The sequence below is a fragment of the Haemaphysalis longicornis genome, unplaced genomic scaffold (assembly GCF_048455015.1).
Source record: "Haemaphysalis longicornis isolate Haplotype H1 unplaced genomic scaffold, Haemaphysalis longicornis Haplotype H1 scaffold_10, whole genome shotgun sequence".
In the NCBI taxonomy this organism is placed as follows: Eukaryota; Metazoa; Arthropoda; class Arachnida; order Ixodida; family Ixodidae; genus Haemaphysalis; species Haemaphysalis longicornis.
In genome coordinates, this window is record NW_027526204.1 from 87,314,081 (window position 1) to 87,334,470 (window position 20,390).

At 46.9% G+C, this 20,390-nt stretch overlaps 1 protein-coding gene across 1 annotated transcript in view; it reads left to right on the forward strand.

Annotated features, from left to right (window-relative positions):
- The window catches only part of Stan (Protocadherin-like wing polarity protein stan), a 64,249-nt gene that overhangs the window by 39,153 nt on the left and 4,706 nt on the right, over positions 1–20,390 (forward strand). The window contains exons 20-24 of the mRNA XM_077691582.1: positions 145–324; positions 4,228–4,327; positions 5,047–5,214; positions 9,807–9,927; positions 17,580–17,798. Of these exons, the coding sequence (XP_077547708.1) occupies positions 145–324; positions 4,228–4,327; positions 5,047–5,214; positions 9,807–9,927; positions 17,580–17,798 (788 nt within the window). The remainder of the gene's footprint in view (positions 1–144; positions 325–4,227; positions 4,328–5,046; positions 5,215–9,806; positions 9,928–17,579; positions 17,799–20,390) is intronic.

Below are 20,390 nucleotides of genomic sequence, written 5' to 3' on the forward strand. Positions count from 1 at the left end.
CCTTACTTATAAGTTGTTAGTGAAAAAAATTTTCAATGTGGCACTCCACAGTTCTCAAACTAAAACTGGTACCACTTTATTCATTCATTCGTTTGTTTATTCATTCATTCTTGCTTGCTTGCTTTTTTTCTTTCTTTCTCTCAGTGCTTGGAATGGACACGGTATCTCCAGCCGAGATGAAAGGCTCCTTTATCGAGCATGGAGCGCCTGACGGACCATCGGTCTGGCTTCCAAAGTACAACAACTATGTGCTCCGCAAGCCGAACCCCGAAATCACTTCCATCTCTCTTTCACTGGCATCTCTTGGCATCACTGGAACATCGGGTGGGTCCTGAGCAATGTTTCATTTTTGTATTCACTCGTCTCATGAAGCTGACCAAATGTCATCTCAGTCAGATGAGTTTTCTCTGAAATTCTGATTACCCGCCAGCACTGAATTTTAAAACCTTCAGAATAGCTAGTGCAGCTTGCAGATCAGCTCAACATATTCGCTCTGATCCGCCGCGGTGGCTCAGTGGCTAAAGCATTGCGCTGCTGAGCACGAGGTCGCGAGTTCAATTCCCGGCCGCCGCCGCCGCTTTTCAGATGGAGACGGAAAGCAAAAACGGTTGTGTGTACAAGATTTCGGCGCACGTCAAAGATCCCCAGGTGGTCAAAATTAATCCGGAGCCCTCCACTACGGCGCGACTCATCGCCTGCGTTGCGTCGGCGCGTTAAACCCTTCAATCAACATATTCGCTTTCATATCTGTTTCATTCTGTGTAGAATTTTCAACAGACTCATTTCATGGTTTTAGCTTACAGAAGTTGTTAGTGACTGCCATGCTTTATTGCTTAAAAAAACAACTTAGCACTTTAAAAGGAAAACTTTTCTTTATTGCGAAAAAAGAGAAAGAACTTATAGAATCATTTGCTATAATAAACTATTTGTTGCCTGTGCTGTTATTGTGACTAGCTGAGTGATAATCGCCTCGTGAAGGGAAAAAGGAACGGATATCGAAATTAAGACTGCACGCACGCACACACGCGCACGCACGCACACACGCACAGAGAGAGAGAGAGAGACCAGCTCGATTAGCTAGGCAGCGCCACCTTAAAAGAGGACGTGCTCCTTGAAACTTTTTTTAATAATGAAGTTACGAGGCTCAAACTTTCACAGGCTGTGAAGGTTGAGCTCCTCTTGTCATTTATGCAATCAAATTTCAAATATCTGCTCCGGATGAAATTTTACGCAGCATGACATGCAGAAAAATGGCTCTTTTTGTGCACACTATTTCTTATTGTAAAAATTTTTACTGAAACTTTAAAATAGCCTAGGTGGTCTGTTATGAACTTCAGAGTGCGCCAATCTACCTGAAAAAGCCTTATATTCAATTTCCTCACCACGAAAAAAAAACTTGTAGTGGGCTTTTTCTTGCTTGTATATATTTTTTTATGACCGTCAGAAATGCCTAAGGACACAAATTGCTTAATGAACAAGATTTTGGCACTCTACGTGTTATAATGAACATCTGTGAAAACTTTCATTGCAATATGATATTTCTAAGTGGGAAAAATAGTGTGCACAAACTCAGAAAACTGACAAAAACGCAAACTGGGAAAAACGCAACTGAAAGTTTATTTCTTTGGCAGATTCTTAAATTCTTGCTCAAACATTGTGAAACTTGGTGGCAATATAGTCTGAAATGTCCACATTGAGGTCCTAAGCTAGAATTCTCGTGCCGCATAAGTTGCGCCCTCACGGTTTTAGCGGGTGGAATCCTCGGTACGGACACACTTCACCAGAATGCGGCGGTGGGATCTAGCCTTAGCGGTCAGCTTGAACCTCTGCTGGTCACTTGCACTGCTTAGTCTGACCAGTTTTTTTTAAGGGAAGATTCCCAGTTTTTGGAGAATGGCACAAAACCTGGACAGACGATCGTGTCCAATGGTAACCGCTCGTGCAGCGAGTACCGCTTTCACAATGAAGGCGAAGCTATCACGGGGACTTCCAGTGCAGAGTTGAAGGTTGGGGCCTCTGCGGCAGATGGCGGCAGCGCAATGAGTAGACAGAAGAAGTCACTCCTGCAGGGCACTCCTCGTTTTTGCAATTGAGTTCCAGTACCGATGCGAGGCCCTCCCGCTTGTTCCCGACCTCAACTATAATGAGTTCGCACTTACTGCACATCACGCACACGGCGCCGCTCGCAAGGTCAGTCAGACCGTCAACTTCGCAGATAACTGCCCCCGTTGCCGGCTGTCTCTCCGCCTTGGAAAGCTGTAGCTTCTCCTCCAATGAGCTTGCAAAGCTGATAGTATCACTGATAAAATCAGCCTTGCCTGGTTGAGCCGTGCTCGCAACTCTTGAAGGCACGTCGCCGTTAGGCCTCGCCATGCCAGTCGTGCCGGTGTTGGCCATGGTCGTCGCAATGCTGTGCCGCTTGTGCTTTCCCTTGTATGGGCGTGAAGTCCAGGACTTGCAGCGACGAAAGTCATGCTTCTCCTCACCGTTTATGATTAAAAACACACGATAAGGGAATAGAAAAGATAGCGCGAAGTCTAGCGAACGGAAGGATGGAGACGATGGAAGCTCACAAGTTGCGAGAGCCAATGGTGGTCCAGATTTCGTGTCATGCGATTTAAAGGGACAGACAACTGATTTTTGTCGCGCATATGTTCTCTAGCTGATACGAAAGCCAGCAATTTATATAGCCTGGTAACCGCAAGCAATTTATGAACAAATTAGCAGAAATAATTTTAATTTGGCAGCAAACTTTCTGAAATCGGAAGGGTGGCAGTTCGTAGTGTAGAAACGTGACCTGCAAACCTAGCAGCTACTGTAACTGGAGAAACATTTATTCACTTTCTGAATACCTTTTAACACAAGTATATGTATAAGTTTAAATTGCATATGTATTTTTAAACATTATCTTGAAAATTTTTGAGACACGCCGCCCGCCGCCGCTGGGTTGCTCTCAGCGTGGCTAACTGAGCCTCCATGCCCAGTACCAATGACAGCGTCCAGTGAACAGACCCAGTGAAGGAGCTTTGACAATTCTGCCTGCGCCAGGGGCGCTTCTTCTGCCGAAATATTTGATTTCAGTTTTTAAATACGCCAACGGCAGCTTTAAAAAAAAAAAAGGGATGTGCCCGGGGAGAATCGAACTTCTGACCCCTACAAAGTGAAGCCAGATTCTACCTATCGTCCATCCCAACAGATGGCGCCCTCGTGAAAAATAGACTGGTGATTTAAAAAATGCACACAAAGGAATAAGAAAGCCGGCGATTCACATTTTTTTTATCTGGGGACAAGATTTGAAATATCACTCTTTATCTCGCATACAGACAAAAGTATGTTGCCGCGCTACTGTATGTCATAGTTGCCAGCATTATTTTTGGGAGGGCACATACGGCTCGTAGATCTAAAAATTTCGGTTTAAAAAGTTCTGGGGCGTTATCAGCAGAACTGTTTCTTGTTAAGGTGCTTTAAGGGATGCCCTTTAATTTCGGATAGAGAACATATACTCGACAAAAATCGGTTTCTTGTCCCTTTAAATACCCCATAAGAGCTCTCAAAACAATAAGGAAGACATATTTTTTTTTTAATTTTTACGCAGAGATACGGAGCTGGCGAATGGTTCGATTGAGAGAAGGCTTTGTTTACCTGTCCCAAGTGACCGAAATGGTGGCCAGCTGCGCTGCCGTGCAGCAAAAACTCCCAAAGATGGCCAAAATTCAGCTTGATTGCACAATTTCTTGGGTAACCACGAGCCATTGAGAAACGTTTTTCACTAAGTTCTAATTCGTATTTCGTTTTTATTTTTGTGTTCCCATGGAAGAAGGATAGTCAAAGATGATAATGCAAGTGAAAACAAAAAATCGACATATTTTGAAAAAAAAAATGGCGATTTTTCGACCGACGTGTCCCCTTAATTTTGAAATGCAATTTTTACTTTATTTTCTCCGACACAAAGCTTTAAAAACAACATTCCACACAAAAGCTGTGGCTCTCAGTCATTCAGTGCTTGGAAATAATGATGCGTAAGAGCACATCACAACCCAGTACATCATATAAAGCAGGGAGAAAAATTTCAGACTGCTTTCTGAGACCTTGCACTTCCAAGTATTGAAGACGTTGCTGAATGCTTAGTTCAAGAAAAGGATGAGGTGCTCAGGACACATGCCCTGGCGAATTATTTTTTGAAGGTCAACGAATACTGCCAACTTGCCTGCTTGTTCCTTTTTCCAGAATCGCCTTCGCGTGCCCTGGGAAAGAAGGCAGTCGTCGTGTACACGACGTACCCTAATTTGGACGGCCTGTTCCCAGCATCGTACGATCAAACCATCAGGTGAGTGCAAAGCATTCTGTTTCTTCTCACTGAGCCATGTTCAGGGTTCAATTAAAAGGATAAGACACACCGCAAAGTGTTTTTTGATGGCTTCGAAAAGTGGACTAGTACACTCCTGTAGCGTCAGCCCACGGAGTGAGAATTCCCCTCCGGTCTTGATTTTGCTCCATGCAAGAGCCTCTGATGAGAGCTGGCATGCTTACTACACACACCAGTGTTGAAGATAGCGCATCAGCACAGTCTTTTTGGCTGCATCCTTTTTTTATTTTCTGTCTTATCATTACTTATCCTTTTTCCTTTTTATGTTTATTTATGAAAATAAGGATTTATTTTTATATATTTTATTATAAATATGAAGATATTTTTATCTTTCAGTTGAAGATGTATTATTCTCTTAGTTTTTATCTTTGTTTATCCCCTTTATTTTTAAATGCCAGAGCATTACTAAAAGTACTTTGCAGGATATTTTGATCAGTGCGTGCAGATTTTTGTCTCGAATGTGGTTTTAAATAACCCACCATGGGCTCTTATATCATTCCTCCCGTCATTTTAGGAAGGGGGCAGATTGAATGTGAATGCGAGCAGACCAGAGAGCATCGTTTCTTCCCTCAATAAACACTCAAACAATGCTTCCAATCGTTATAATGAACCTGTTCTTGCTTTATTTTATCGGTGCTTGCCCTGCCGTGGTCTGATGCCACTCGGAACGCGTTCCCCAGGCAGAAGTTTGGCGTCGAGCTGGCCCTGGGCAGCCCCGTGACGACACTGGTGGTGCAGCCAGCCAATGCGGGCACGCCCGTCGGACAGATCAAGGTCCGCTTCCGATTTCCGAGGATCCAATCACGCGGCGAGCAGCCCCAATGCGTCTTCTGGATGTTCTCTTCCAGGTAATGCTCGCATCGATTCACAGTGGCGATGATAGGTGCGTATTCACGATATCGTTATGACATGCTGTAATGACAGAAATTGGCGGCAGAAATTTGTGTGTCAAGTCTGATCCAGCTCTATGCCATCTGCCTTCAAGGGGGACACTGCTCTTAAAACAGCTTCCTTTAATTGTTAAATAAACTCTGTGAAACTTGTCAGTCTTGTTGCTTTTTTCCCACTGATTTCAAATGTGGCTTTATATTTTGAGTTGGTCAGTTATTTACCAAGATAATTAGAGATAATAAGTCATAAATTAGCAGCTCATTAAATTTTGGTGGAACCAGTGGCAAGGAACCATTTCAAATGCCCATTTCAAACACCAAAGTTTAATGAGCTGTAAAATTAATTCCAAGGGTTCCAAATTAGTTCCAAATTAGTTCCAAAACTGATTCTCTAATTGCAGTCAGCAGGCCTCAGAGTATTGGAAAATATGAAGATTACGGTTTTATGACCAACACTGTTTTGTCTATTCCTCCAAAAATAGCTAATTATTTCTAATTATCCTTGTAACTAATTGGCTGACTCAAAAAATAATGCCGCATTTGAAATCGGTGGGAAAAAAGCAGCAAGACTGACAAATTTCACAGGGTTTGCTTAACAATTAAAGGAAGCTGATTTAAGAGCAGTGTTCCCCCTTTAAAGGGACCCTGCAGTACTTATCATCAACTGCTCGGAATGTACTTTGGGGCAAAGTCTATTGTCCCAGCAATCTCCTCCCCCAAGAATTATGAAAATCCATTCACTATCACCAAAACTACTCGTGATGAGAAATCGCGCGTGATTGTTTCTTCTCAACTTAACTTGACCCTGGACAATGCGGCGAAAACTGAGCACTCTCTCCGGGAGAGGGGCGTAGCTCGCAGCATTCTCTTTGGCGGCATTCTCTTTGGCGGCCTTCGATATATCACAGGCCGGGGAGTTTTCTCCTTTTCTCTGCAGCGTGGAGGGGTCTATTTCCGGTCTGGTGCCGCAAAAGAACAGGCATGACTGCCTGCTCGCAAGCGCGTGCTCAGGCTGTTAGGGGGTTTTTGAAGCAATAAACATTTGTTGTCGAGTGGTCTCATTGAAAGAAGAGTATTGAGTTTGTCCTTCAAACTCCATGTGCACTCAAAGCACAAAAGAAACGCCAAAACTGTGCGTACAGGTTCAGGCATAGAAGAGGTTGGTACACAGCGCCGACGACGGCAGATCGTCACAGGAGATGCGAGAAATAAGCCACGAAGTTGACCAGTGACAGCTGATTGGACAGCCATGGTCGCAATGACGTCGTTTAGGCCATGCCAGGGGTGCATAATGAGGAAAATTGAAAGGAGCGCGGTTGGTTTTTCTGCGTCTTTTACAGCGATTTGTGCACTCACCGCTTCACGTGCACGTGTAATATTTGGCTCGGGTATTCCTGGCAGTGTAATCTAAACCTTGGGCAGGTTTACTTGCACTACTCAAAGAGTGTGGCAGGGTCCCTTTAAATCTCAAATGTTTATGGTTCTATCAATTGAAGGGGTCGATGCAATCTGATGCTTTCGGCGATTACTTCAGCCGAGAGTTGTAGGTTTCAGAAAGCTGGCATACCTGGCCTTGTTGGTGCTGTGCATTGAAAGTGTAACTTTACACCACTGTAAAGCTTAACAGAGGCTGAAGAATGATAAGTTTTGAGGAACGGGTGCTTACTCGTATTCACATTGGCCATTCCGTTACTGCCTTCTCCTACTCTCACATCACTTTCATCTTCCACGAAAAGTTGCAAATCGCGTCAGCTCTCGCACTCACACCTGTGCCCTCACTTGAGCCATGGCTCTTGCCCCGTGCTTTTTTTATCGAGCGAAGCTGTTGAGCAAATCATTTGTGTATGGTGTCCGCAGTTAGAAATTCCAAGAAAAGGCCAAGCACACGTGCACACGTGCCTCGCGCACACATTCATCAAGCTAATCATACCCACCTAGTAAGATTGGCCAATAGTGACAAAAAAAAAAAAAAAAAAGAAACTTTAGCATTCGCCACATGCCTCTAGCGCACATTCATCAAGCCAAGCATACCCACTTAGGAAGACTGGCCAACATTGGCCACAAAGAAACTCCAGCGTTCGCCGTATCGTGGCAACACTCGCTCCGAACGAGAAAGACTCATCAAAGCTTACGCCCTTCGTTCGTTTGTCCTTGTGTCGTTGTGCGCATGCGGTCTGTACCGTAATGAAATCTAAGGTTTGATGAAATCTCGTCTGGTCGGGTGAAAGATTCATAGTTTAAATCTTGAGTCCCTGATGATTCAAACTACGGAAAAAACCCTGAACCACAGTGTAGGCAATCTCCCGCCTACTTATGCAAGATGCCTGGGGCGATTACTTCGACGCACTTCTTAAAGGGACACTGAAGTGATATGTAAACATTGCGGGATTACTAGCACAAATTGTAGTCCGGAGTCCCCAGGCCATGTTTCGACCACTCGAGGCGCGTTTACGCGATTTTATTTAGTAGAAAAACTAATTCGAAAATGCTGTCCTCCTCTCTTTACACTCGCCCATTTTCTGTGGCGTTTTCGTGTGCCGTCAGGAGGGGATGAGCTGGCAATTGGCTGCGCTACTGCACGGCTCGCCGACCTTCCGCGACCGAGTCAGTCGGCCCAGCGTTTAGTCCGCCGGCCGCCGACGGGTCGTCGCAATTCGCTCGATCAGTTGAAACTAAGCCACAACACGTTTGGGAATGGAAGAATGTGCCTTTCTTTACTTCGTTACTTTGTACACTGTATCTAGCTCCAAGTCAAGGTCGCTTCACACAGGCGCTGCACAAGCGCACATGCGACGCTTCGCTGACTGGTACGCCAGTAGGAAAATATAAGGCCTCTTGAAGGCGGGAGAAGAGTCAGCGAAGTCAATATAGGTACTAAGGAAATAAAACCAACTGATATTTTTACCGTACAGCGTAAAACTAGGGCGCGGGAAGCACTTTTTTGCGCTGGGCGAACAAGCACAGCGGTCAGCAGCACGACTACGCATCTGCGAACGCTTTTCCGTCTACGAAATGCAATTGCTAGACGTGAGCTACTGTGGAAACTCGGGCGACGCTTACTGCACGAGCGCAGTACAACAAATAGTCACCTAAGCTGCTTGAAATGCCAAAACTAAATAAAAGTGTAAACCGGTTGTACAATATATACCTTATATTAGCACGGCTTTCGCATACCGCTCCGTGGCCCAGTTGTCTGGGGCGCTGGGTATGTCACCGCAATTATTTTGCAAGTCACGAGTTCGAATCCCCGCGGGTACGTGCTTTTTTTTTTTGCAAGTTAACTTTTTTGTTTTCCGCCGATGTTTTCTATATTGAGTTCACCTTTTTTTGGGCCGCAACGTTCATGGCTACACGAACTAGTTCACAAAACGCGCGCAGGCTGGCACTGGCGCGCTAGCGAGTTCTCGTTGGCGTGCTGTTGCCATAAGCACCGACTGCTTGCAGGCAGTGGGCACAGGCCAGAATGAACAGACCCTTGGCCTGGTGCGAACACGCGTTTTACGATACAGGCATGAGGGAGGCAAGCTCCAAATATGGGGGAAAAGCGCATGACATTTGGGTGTCTGCGGGTATGCGGAGGGCGTTCATGCACTGCGTAGGTCTCGGCTAGTGAATGCTACGACTACAAGCCGTCCTGGGAGGATTATCTTGTGCATTTTACAGCCGACAACATGGCAGAAGCGCGGTACGATGATTACTGAGATATTGAGAATGACCATCCAACAACGCCATTGGTTATGTTTTACAGAACCGAAACCGAAACCGAAACTTGTTTGATTGCTAACCTTGGGCATCGTCCAATCACGGCGCCCCTCCTCCCAATGTCACAGCCTTAGTTGGTGCGGCCGCCGCAAACCGCGCATGGTAGTTTTTCTTCTTTCGCGCTTTGTAAAATAATTACCGATTTGTCAACCGGATAAACGATGAAAAGTGTGCTAATTTGAGCCAGTCTACGCAGTGCAAGCAAAAACGGGAGCTTGACAAATTCACTTCAGTGTCCCTTTAAAAGCTTCGAGCTTCGCGCCTCTCCGCGCAGTGAGCAAGGCTTCTGTATGGAAGCCGAAACGTCTTTTTAGCCTTTTTTAGCTACACCTTTGGTCGGTGATAACCAGTTTCTTCAACTATCGGTCGGTACTGTGGAAGAGCCGCGACTCGAATGTCGAAGCTGCTGTCGGTGACCATTGACTCTACACGGCCCAGCCGTGGATAGTTCGCATGGCGGAGGGAAAGAAGCCGCTCAACTTCGAGAGGCTCGGCCTGCAAAGCATCTGCTAGAGACAATAAGCCGTGTTTGCAGAGTGGTGTATGAAAACGTCGACCAAAACGACGAGTGCATTCCGGCCTTGCTCAGCATAAGGTCATTGAAATGGCATGCCGCCGACGTCAATCACAACACCACGACGACAGTAAAACCCAACTTTGTGTCTGTCAATGATCACCCACAACAGCTTCGCCATTCAAGTCTTGCGCCTGAGGGCAAGCTTCCCTGAATTTCGTTTCTTGAAAATTTCTTCCCGCTTATGCACGCTTGCGTTTGTTTTATTCTCCAGTGGTCGTGGCAAGTGGTCAACCCGGGGATGCAAGGTCGAAGGATTCGACGCAGCGTACGTGAACTGCTCGTGTGACCACCTGAGTAGTTTCGCTGTTTTGTCGGACATTGTCAGCCGCGAGGTAAGTAACAGCTGGGCTGGCCTTCGTTACGTTTTTCACTTATCTGAATTGTGGCTTTTTTTTTGTTGTACACTTTATTCCAACCCCTTAATGATGTTGTTAGTTGGCTCTAGTTATGACCACCATTGAGTTATAGAAATTTTTTTTCTGATAATTTTTTTCCACCTGTAGACTGTAGCAGCACAATTTAAGTTTTTAGGGTTGAATTGTAGTGGGAGGTAGTAATTCTGTTTTAATTATTTCAGTGGAATATTTTGTACTGCAGTTTCATTGCATATCATGTAGTCTCGTCGGGAAACAGGGAATACTGCAAAAAATATTGATGTGAAACGCACATGGGTACAGTAAAAAACTCGTTACAAGAGACACTCGAGGGACCCAGGAAGCATATCTCTAATAACCAAGGTCTCCTGTAACCAAAATTCTGAAAACAGTGCGGAGTCGAACCTGACCACTTTGTCATAAATCAATATCAAAGCGTATTCAGACAGGTCGGCGAGAAAATTTTCACTATGACCTAAGAAAGTCATTCATTGTTGTAGTAGTAGTAGGTAGGGACTGCAGACTGTATTAGTTTCCTTCCCAACTTTGTAGGTAAGGCACTTCTTTTCGCAAGCATTCCTGTTCTCGCAGTACCGTTAAAGTGCTCTTAGACAATTGTCAGCTTTAACTGCTGACACTTTCTGTCCTACAATATCCTCATCATCCTACTCCTCTGGTTCATCCTCTAGGGCACCATTTATGTGAGCGAGGATCGCATGATCTGTAGGCTCCTCGAGCACACAAGGTCCACATTGGCAGACACGAACTCCTCAAAAGTTTCTGGAGCCTCTGCGATCTCTTGGATGCAGGCCCAAGTTTCATCTTCAGGGCAGTTTTCCACAAGGTCCTTTATATAAGGCCGCCCTTTCATCGTGTCTCGTCTAAATAGTGAAGAGTTTACTCTAGGGACTTAAAAAAGTTGACCGTAGTAACAGAGTGTCTCTTGTAACCATGTCTCTTGTATGCAATGTTGCTAACATGGTGAACATGAGAAAACCTACCAAACCATTTTCAAATGTCTCTTATAACCAAGTGTCTCTTGTAACAGTGTCTCTTATAACGAGGTTCTACTGTATTTGAAATAATTAAACTAGTGTTTGGAGCAGGTTGTAATGATTAGTTGAAAATGTGGCGTACGAGTGTCATATTCATGATGGCTCTCATGTTTGGAACATACTTGAGGTGATGCTCATATTCAAGGCAAGTAATGAGTCAGTGAGGTTTTTTGATTATCGGTCACAAATTCACCGCTGACTGTTTGAGACGGTATCGGGTATTCATTTATCACGTGTATTCTGATGGGGAGGAAAAGTAATCGCATTCACCACAGACTACCGTATTTACTGGCGTAATGAACACACTCGCATAATGAACACACCCCCAACTTTAGTCGTCAAAATTGTTTTTTTTTCCCCCACGTAATAAACGCATTCCCAACTTCACTTCGGTTGTACGGGAAAAATAAGCAGCGTTCATTACGCGAGTAAATACGGTATGTGCGGTGAGTTCAAGGCTGGTAGTCAAAGAGCTCGAGCAACTAATGCAAAGCTGTTTTCTTATACAAGCAACTTCATTATTGTAAATGCATCTAGACAAGACAGCAGGTGTGCTTTGTAAGTTTTCCTGTATTCCGCGGCATCTTGCTATCTTTGTTCTATCCGAAGTCCAACTAAAAATCTTTTCTGATAGTCACTGTGTTCCTGTGGTCCATCCCCAAGGATGAAATGAAACGAACTGGAGAAAAAGACTTCTATTTGAGTCGTGGCTCATTCATCAAAGTCCACGAAACCTTAAAGGGGCACTGACACAAAAATTTTGCATCTTGTTTTTTTTGTTGCGATAAGTAGCTAGTGACCTACTTATAACCTGTAGAAACCTCATTTGCTTCAGCGTGCGACGGTTGTTTAATTAGAGGCATTTTCATGCGGCCAATCGCAGTTTCGGTTTCAGCGAGTGCCGCGAAACGATGGATTTTGTGGATTTTGTGTGAACAAAGCTGACCACGTGACCGTCGAAGGGATATCACAGTTACAGAGCAGAGCCGCCGTAGCACTGTCGAATCCGCATCGACCGCAGTTTCTGCGAATGCCCCCCCGTACTGATCTCGTGAGGCGCCTAATTAAAAAGCGACCGTGGATGTGACGCAGGCGCTGCGAGTGCATGTGCTACCGCGGCTAACGAACGACGCGCGACGCTCGAGACGGTGGGTGGCAAGACGCGCGCTGGGAGCAGCCAGCCGGTCTGCCTACAGGTCCGCCTACAGATGTGTTCGGCTTAGCACTGCGGCGGATATTCGAGTGCCACTCTCGTAAGCGGTGCAGATGACAATTTTTAATGCAACCCGCCATGGCATCATTAACTCCTTTCTCATGTAAGCCACCATGGTCGGGATTGGGGACAATTTCGTGCAGCGGTAACAAGCTATCACTCGAGCTACCTGCGCCGGCGTGGGCCACTTCGCGGCCGTGGCCGCCGCCTGCACAGCGACCGTGCGGCTTGCTCAGTGGGCTTTTCGTGCCTCCGGCGCGTTTCCGCATCCAATGGTAATAAACAGTAATAGAAACAGAGTGCCTGGAATCGCTGTAGAACTTTGGTCGCGGCCAGCTGCCCGATGAGCTGACGAAATCACGGCGCCTCCGCCGCCAACGATCGGGTCGTTCGTTCTCAAGAGCAGAAGCTCCGCCCTCCGGCCCTCCGATTGGAGCGGCGAGCCGGCAGTGCGGAAGCGGCAAACACAAACTCGTGACGTGTTTGGATGTTGTTTATTTACACTTGCGCGTGGTCCTCTGCTGGCCGCTCGGTTGCGTTTCGCACACTTCAAAATTGATTTTAAATATGTTCTAGGCTGTATTCACCGCTGATATTTTGCAGATGATGTATATGTGTTCCCACCAATCGATCTGCGAAGTTATCTCGCCTTCAAAATTTTGTGTCAGTGCCCCTTTAATCACTCCAGTAAAACTCTCCCGTTTCTGTACACAGACGGGCTGCGCTCCACGGTGAAAAGCTTTGTGAGAGGCCGACTGCGCTGAAAGACTTCAAAGAGCCCTAAACAGGGTTCCAAAAGTTGTGATTTTACGTGCGCAATCGCTGGAGTACCATCCAAGGAACGCTCTACCGCAAAAGTGGTTTAAAAGCGTTGAGCATTATTAGCTGAGTTATCGTTCATCAAAAATGGCCAGAAATAAGGCCTGCAGCTCTTGCACTCTCATAGCGCCTCCAAAATGGAAGCTGTGATGTCACCGTCACCGACCACCTAGAGAAACAGGGCAAGGTTCGAGATGCACGCAGCCATTGGCTCCGCTCGGCGGTATGTCATGCTTATTTTTTTAGCAGCCGATGCGCAGGCTCCTGTGCTCCTCGCGAAGGCCGTGGTCGCGTCGGCAAGGCAGGATCGGGCATTTGAAGGCCAGACAGGAGGGTCCCAAACACAACAGGCTCGCTTATGACAGTAATTGAAGATTTACACCGACGACTAGCGAAACATTAGCGTTTCCGTATGCGGCGCTGTCGCAGCGAACAGGTCCCTCCGAAGCCCACGCTCAGAAAAGGCTTAGCATTGCCGCAGTTATACAGTCATTGCTTTACAAAGCCACGCTGACGACGATCACAAGCGCAATCTTTCAGTGCATTATCACCCCCTCTCACGCATTTATAAACTGATTTTCAGCAATAGTCCCGCTTTCGATTCCCGGCCACGGCGGCCGCTTTTCTGATGGCGGCAAAAGCAAAAACGCTTGTGTGTGCGAGATTTCGGCGCACGTTAAAGATCCCCAGGTGGTCAAAATTAACCCGGAGCCCTCCACTACGGCGCGCCTCATCGCCTGCGTTGCGTCGGCGCGTTATACCCTACAATCAATCAAGCAATAGTCCCGCTGTGGCAGGTGGCGGCAAGTTTTAGCTGCTGCGGCGTACGCCAGATCGTGCATACACCGCACAGTGGGCTCCTTGTCGACCGTGCAGGCAGATGCTTGACGCAGTCGCGCATGTAGCGGAGTTTCAGCCTGCAGAGGCCCTTCATGTTTTTCAGCGTTATTCATAGCTTGTAAACGACGCGCTATATATATCTACAAACTCAGCTAAGCTTGTGTGACAGATAGCAACGATCAACATTCGTTTCTACTGAGATACGCCGTGCCGCCGTTTCAGGAGCGCCGCGCGCACCCGCGTTTTCCCCAGAGCCAAGAACGCTGATTGGCTACAGCATTTATGGCCATTGCTATTGGCCACCAATAGCGGCGCCGTACTGTTCAGTGCTTCGTGCGTCGTAGAGGCTGCGTCAGAGCATATACGCCTCGAGCTTCGCGATTGCTGCGCCGCCTGCCGCCACTTCTCCGCGGCGTTGACGGGATTTGCGCTGCGTGACTGATAGGGGCTCGTGCAGTGTTTTGATTCTATTTTGCTTCTTTTCGCCTTTCCCCGCCCCAAAAAACTAGTTATGGTGACGGCTATAGGCAAAGAGTACGTTTAGGTCACTTAAAAATAGCTGCGTCTTCGAAGAGTACGCGATCGCCTGCAAGAGCTACCCGGGGATGCGGTTCTGAGCGCTTCGTCGCCGCTCTTCCGGGCGTCGGCGACGGCAGCAACATATCACCCATGTCACCCGTGTCACCTCCAAAACATCAGGCACAAATGAATTCTACTGACGCCTCGTTTAGACCTAGTGGCACAATGAGAGGTTGGCTTCATTTTGCAGCGTGGACAATGAAACGGCTTCGTTTCGCATATATACGCCGCAGAAAAATATGTTTCGGGGATGTGATTACCCAATCCCGGACAATAACTTATGCCTTTTATAAGAATATAAATCATGCGAAAATGTAAAATATATTCCAAGCCTGTGCGTCGTTAAATATGTGCCCTCACACGCCATATAGCAAGAACCAAGGAAATGAAATAACAGAAAAATAAATGCTGTGCCAATGCGGAATTTAGAAACATAATAGCTCTAACGGAAATGAAAAAAAAACAGTGCAGCTTCTGGCATGCTAAAGACGTTCGTCTAAACTTAAGCCAGGTAGGTCTCACTAGACCAACTATACGCGAAATGCACTGCTATTTCGCGAGAAATCGGTGGTGGGAGGGGGGGGGGGAGGAGGAGGGGGACGCCGTGTACAAATGCGGAGCGGAATCAAGCAATGAACGTTTTAGTAATCCCACACATAAATCTCGCGTTCACTTTCCTTTTGTTTTTCTACTTCAACGAAGAGCTGATCGTACGGCGGACGCATTTTGGAAGTATACAGGGTAGGCTGTTCAACAAGTGATGAAATGTATCATTGGAAGAGTGTGGTATGTGATAAGGCCCTCTGATTTCAGTTTCTGGTTTATTCTGCAGGCTCCCTGTGCCATATGACGATATTTCGAAGAAGCATTTAGTCGCGGACGCGGATTATATTGTAAGCCCGTCTCCGCGCTGCTCGCATAGGATATATGCAACAGATGAAGGTCTGCGGGCGCGCACCTCACGACAAGACGACTCTGTCGTGTGCTGATCCCCGAGTATAATTATGCATTGTCCATCGTACTTTTGTTGAATGTTCCTGAAATTAACGCAGACTGGCTTGTAAATGGTGGTGATCAATATCTGAGGTATAATATTGGTAAACGTAACTGGTGTGCTGTCAGGTATGAGTGCTCCGCTGATTATGTAAGCGCAAAAAACCGATTTAAATCGTAGTGTATAGCCGTAGCATGAACATCTGAGGAACCGGTGGTTACGGAGATACGGCTAGTAAATTCAGGTCAGTGTAACTACAATCGGCTCCATCATACGCCGGTTCCGCGACGCTGGCCTGTGACACACACATGGCGCTTATACAGACCGAAAATACCACACTAAGGTCGCGTCGAAAACAGTTACACTCTCGTAAACACACCCCATTTGCGAATAGAGTGACTGCTCCACACAAACATGAATTTCAAACTCCCACAAACGGTAAATATCAGTCGTGAACGCGCCGCAAAAGCAGCGGCGGCCCTGGGGAGCGGGGCGTGGACTCCCGCGCCTGCTTTCGAAACGGGCCGCTAGGGGGATTTCAGTGGCGCCCCTACAGGCCGCGCTCGAGGCGTATAGCCGCCAGTCAGAGCGCGGCAGTATGGCGGCGAGGAAGTGGTTGGTAAACAAGGAAAAAAAGAAGGGATCTTTTTTGCATGTTTGTGCGGCCCCTGCCTTACGCGGAGGTATAATATTTGGTATAGGTTGTCGTAAAGGGGTACTCTAGCAATTGCGCAATTGAAATGGCGACCTTTGGATGCCTATTTAGGGCCCCTTTAAAGCGCCGCTGCAGTGTGACCCAAGTCACCTCTGGAGAAGGAAGCTAGCCAGTTCCGGAACGTCAGGGAAAGTCTCTCTAGTGCCCCCCGTCTCATCCCCTCACCTTTGACCTGCTATTTACGTATTTGTGTGCCAAGATGAGATAGGGAAAATCCTCTCCATCTCTGCTTGTAGTTTTTGCCCTGTTTCATAAACCGGGACAATATACGGTGGTGACAAAATGCCCCCGTACACTTCAAAATCATACAAATTTCGAGGGGTAGAGTGGCTGCACCATATTTTCTCTATTCTAACCACCCCATAGTTAAAGCACGTCTTCCTGCTTTAAGCATGGCTACCCCCCCAAATAAAATAAAAAAACGAAAAGGGGAACGTTTAGTAATGCTGTATTCGGGTGGTCGTTTTAGAGCGCTCTAGAGCACTCCGAAAAGCGACTCCGTGTTCGGGTGGTCGAAATCGAGCGCTCGACGTATGTTCGGTTGGTCGTCTCAGAGCGTCGTACTCCACTCCGAGCACCTCCGACTGCTCTGACTCCGAAGTTGGAGTGCCGCCGAAATCCGGAGGCGATTGGGTCACGTGACCCCGGCCGCCGCGGCTCGCCTCTGGCTCGCCCCGCTCGCCTGCCCAGTCGGTGGCGTTCGCTGAATCCTCCCTTTCTGTGCTGAGGCCTCGACAGCGGTTAGTTGTGGGAGTGTTTCGACGATTTTGCTTCTCGTGCTATTCTCCGCATCATGTCGAAACGGAGACGCCTGTTGAGTGTAGGGGAGCCGTCTCCGCTACTTCTGCAGCTCGAAATCGACGCCGAGGAGGACAGCAGCTCAGACGACGACGACTCGCACGTTTACGCTGCGAAGTTCGCCGAACCACTTCCAGTGTTCAAAGTGCGGGAATACGTTCCCAAGGTTGTGCACACCTATTCTTACCTTCAATCATTGCGAATAACAGGCGCTCGGCTGATGTCGGGGAACTTTGGCTTGGAGCTAATGCGTCCGATACGGAGGCCGTCATTTGTTGAGACACCTTGGCTGCCTTGGCTATGGTACCTTGGCCGGCCTGGCTGTTTGCAATTGCCGTTTTGGCCGCGCCGCGGTGCCACAGTCGCGTGATACTCCAAGATCGGGTACGCGTTCGGTTGGGGAGCGGTGACTCTTGCTCAGATTGGGGGAAGCGGCGCATCGGCGTACTCCGAGTCGGAGTATCAGAGCGACCACCCGAATACAGCATTAGAATCAAATAAATGTGGCATACTTGCGCATATGCTCCCACTCTCGTGGCAGCCCCCAAGGGCCAGTCTTACGGCCGTGCCTCTTCCTCCCGTTCTTGGCCGTCACAGCACCTGGCGGAGGTGTCGACGGCGGAAGGGGCAGTGGCCTGGTCGGGCCTGGTGGGCGCCCTGTGCATGCTGCTGCTCACCTGGCTGGTGCTCAGCCTGCTGAGGGGCACCTGCACCAACTCCAACGCCATCCACCGGAACCTAGTCGGCTGCCTGTTTGTCTCCCTGCTCCTCTTCCTGGTCGCCCTCAAGCTACGCCGTACACTGCTCTACCAGGAGGTAACGCTGCTGCTTCCGAGCTCATTAAAACGTTTTCTCTCTCCTCGAAGATGTCTTCTCTCGAAGCTGTCTTCCACAAGGTTCTGAATGAAATTGCATGCGTCTATCGAGTCGTGGCGACAAGGAATCGCACGCGCTTGGAAAAGAGCTAGTTTAAAATCATAATAAAATGTCCTGTAGCTCTCATAGGGTTGCCACCTTTCCTTCAAAAGAAAACTGGTCTTCCGGGGGGAGGGGGGGAAGGGGGGGTATATAGAAAATTGAATTTGTGTTAAAATTCAGACGCCACTTTTCTTTCTTTTTTTTTTTTTGCTATGCAATGTCGGTTATTTTAGCGCTTTCCTAGTAAAAAAATCAGCATAAAATTTGTGCAAAAATGTGAACGTGAGTTTCTGGAAACACGTTACGTATTTTTTTTGCTCAGGTGTCTTTGCACAGCTTGTCAGCACATGTTTATCGTCGTAGTTGCTGAATTGACGCTTATAAAATGCCAAAACGATCATGATCGTGGCCTGGTGGCCAAAAAACCGGCAAACGATGGCCGGTTTTAAGTATCGACCGGCAACCGGCCCGCTGTTTAAAAAAACTGGTCAGGCCGGTCAAAAACCGGCCAGGTGGCAACCCTGAGCTCTCAGTCTATTGTAGGTATCTTGGGAAAAATTATACTGAAATTCACCACTGTGATGACTCTGTGATTACGCCGGGTTTCATTTACTTGTCATAGTTGGTACATAGTGAAGTTTTAAACATTACAGAATTCCTGGCTGCTGTCAGCGCATGGCCATCTGTATATGGAGGGAGTGTGGTCACATAGAATGGCTGCAGCTTTTGTTTTATCAACACCATCCCAAAACAAATTACGTAAGAACTAATTTGGGATTAATTCTGTGGAATTTATGCATATATGTCCTTATTCGATCAATCAAGAAGTCGCCATGCATAGTTCTATATAGTTATTCACCAGTACAGCTTCACCGGTCTTCTAGCTTTCCACCTTCACATTAGGGGAACGGCTGTAAATTTTTAGCTGGTACAAGTCTCATTTTTAAGAGTTACCTTCCGGGGATGTCCCGACAAAGCGTCCTGTTTTTATCAGTCTGAGTCAGACGAAACTGGATGTAACTGGCAAATGTGGTGCTCAGTAATAGCTTTCACGACTTGTGCATAAGATTTTAACCTGTCATGTTAGAAATGAGGCATGTGTCGCACTCTTGTGAGGATATGCGCAGAATATACCGAATATTAGCTCTTTGACGTGTGAATTGAATTTTTGGACGTGAACTACTCCATTTGTAGTTATATATTTGAGTATTCGTGCACTTCTGCGTTTCGGGCTTCCGCCGGCCATTAAAGATTCCATGCAGTACAAAAGAAAAAAGTTCTCGGGAAGCACTCAAGCGATTCGATCAAAACTGAATATTCGGAGATATTGAATTCTTGAACTGAATAAAAAAATATTAGTTTGTACTAAATATTTTAAACATTTACAAGCACACCCCAACAAAATACACAGGCTGTGGTGTATATATCGCTGTGAACTGCATCTTCTAATTCGTTTTATGATTTTTTAGTAGCGCCTGGCCGCATTTGGCTATCATATCCCATGTTTCAAGGGAAGCTCTCATTTCCTCGTTTTTCATGCCACACTGGCAGTCTGGTTTGATAGGGAAAAGGTACAGCTTTGCGGTCACTGTCGTAGAATGTTCCTGTTTAATCAACAACATAGCCAATCAAATTCAATGCCTCCAGAAACAAAAGCACTTGAGATAAATTCATGGAGAGCGAACACGGCGACATTCTATTCGCCTATGATCGTCTCTGCACGTCACTTTATCGACTGCTTCTTTAGCATTTGTGCATTCTCCGAGTTTATTGCGGAGCATGAGTCTGCTCCAATAAGCTTTATTTCTCCAAGGGACCCTGCAACACATTGCTTGACTTTTTTCTGAATCTCAAATGCTTTGAAAATATAGTCAACAGGTACATACTACTTATAATTGGAGGCCACGAAGTATCTCAGCCAAAAATTAGTGCTCTATGCAATCGGGGAACTTTAGAAACCTTCTCAAAAGATTTTTCTGTCTTTCCCTGTCATGGCATAGTTTGAAAGCCCGAATGACGTAATTAAAGTTATGTCGTGGCTATTGTCCAGCTCCGTTTCAGTCGCAGCAATGAATGTGTTCGATAGTCGCCTAAAAGAAAAACCGCAGCAAAAGAAAAGCAGAAACTACAAGGCGCATCCGCTGGGATTTGGAAATCGTGCTGTGCCGCTGTCAGCTGGCAATAACCACAGCCTTCGCAGTGCTTCCGCATACAATGCCCTACGATACGATACGTACGATACGATACCATATGATACAGAAGTGTTGCAGGGCCCCTTTAAACAGTCCTGTGTCATCCCACGCTACGTGTCGTCCCGCGCTACGTCAGCTAGCAATAACCACAGCCTTCGCAGTGCTTCCGCATACAACGGAAAGAGGGAAACTGTTTATCGGAAGTGTTGCAGGGCCCCTTTAAACAGTCCTGTGTCATCCCACGCTACGTTTCGTCTCGCGCTACGTGTGTCGTCCCGCGCTACGTCAGCTGGCAGTA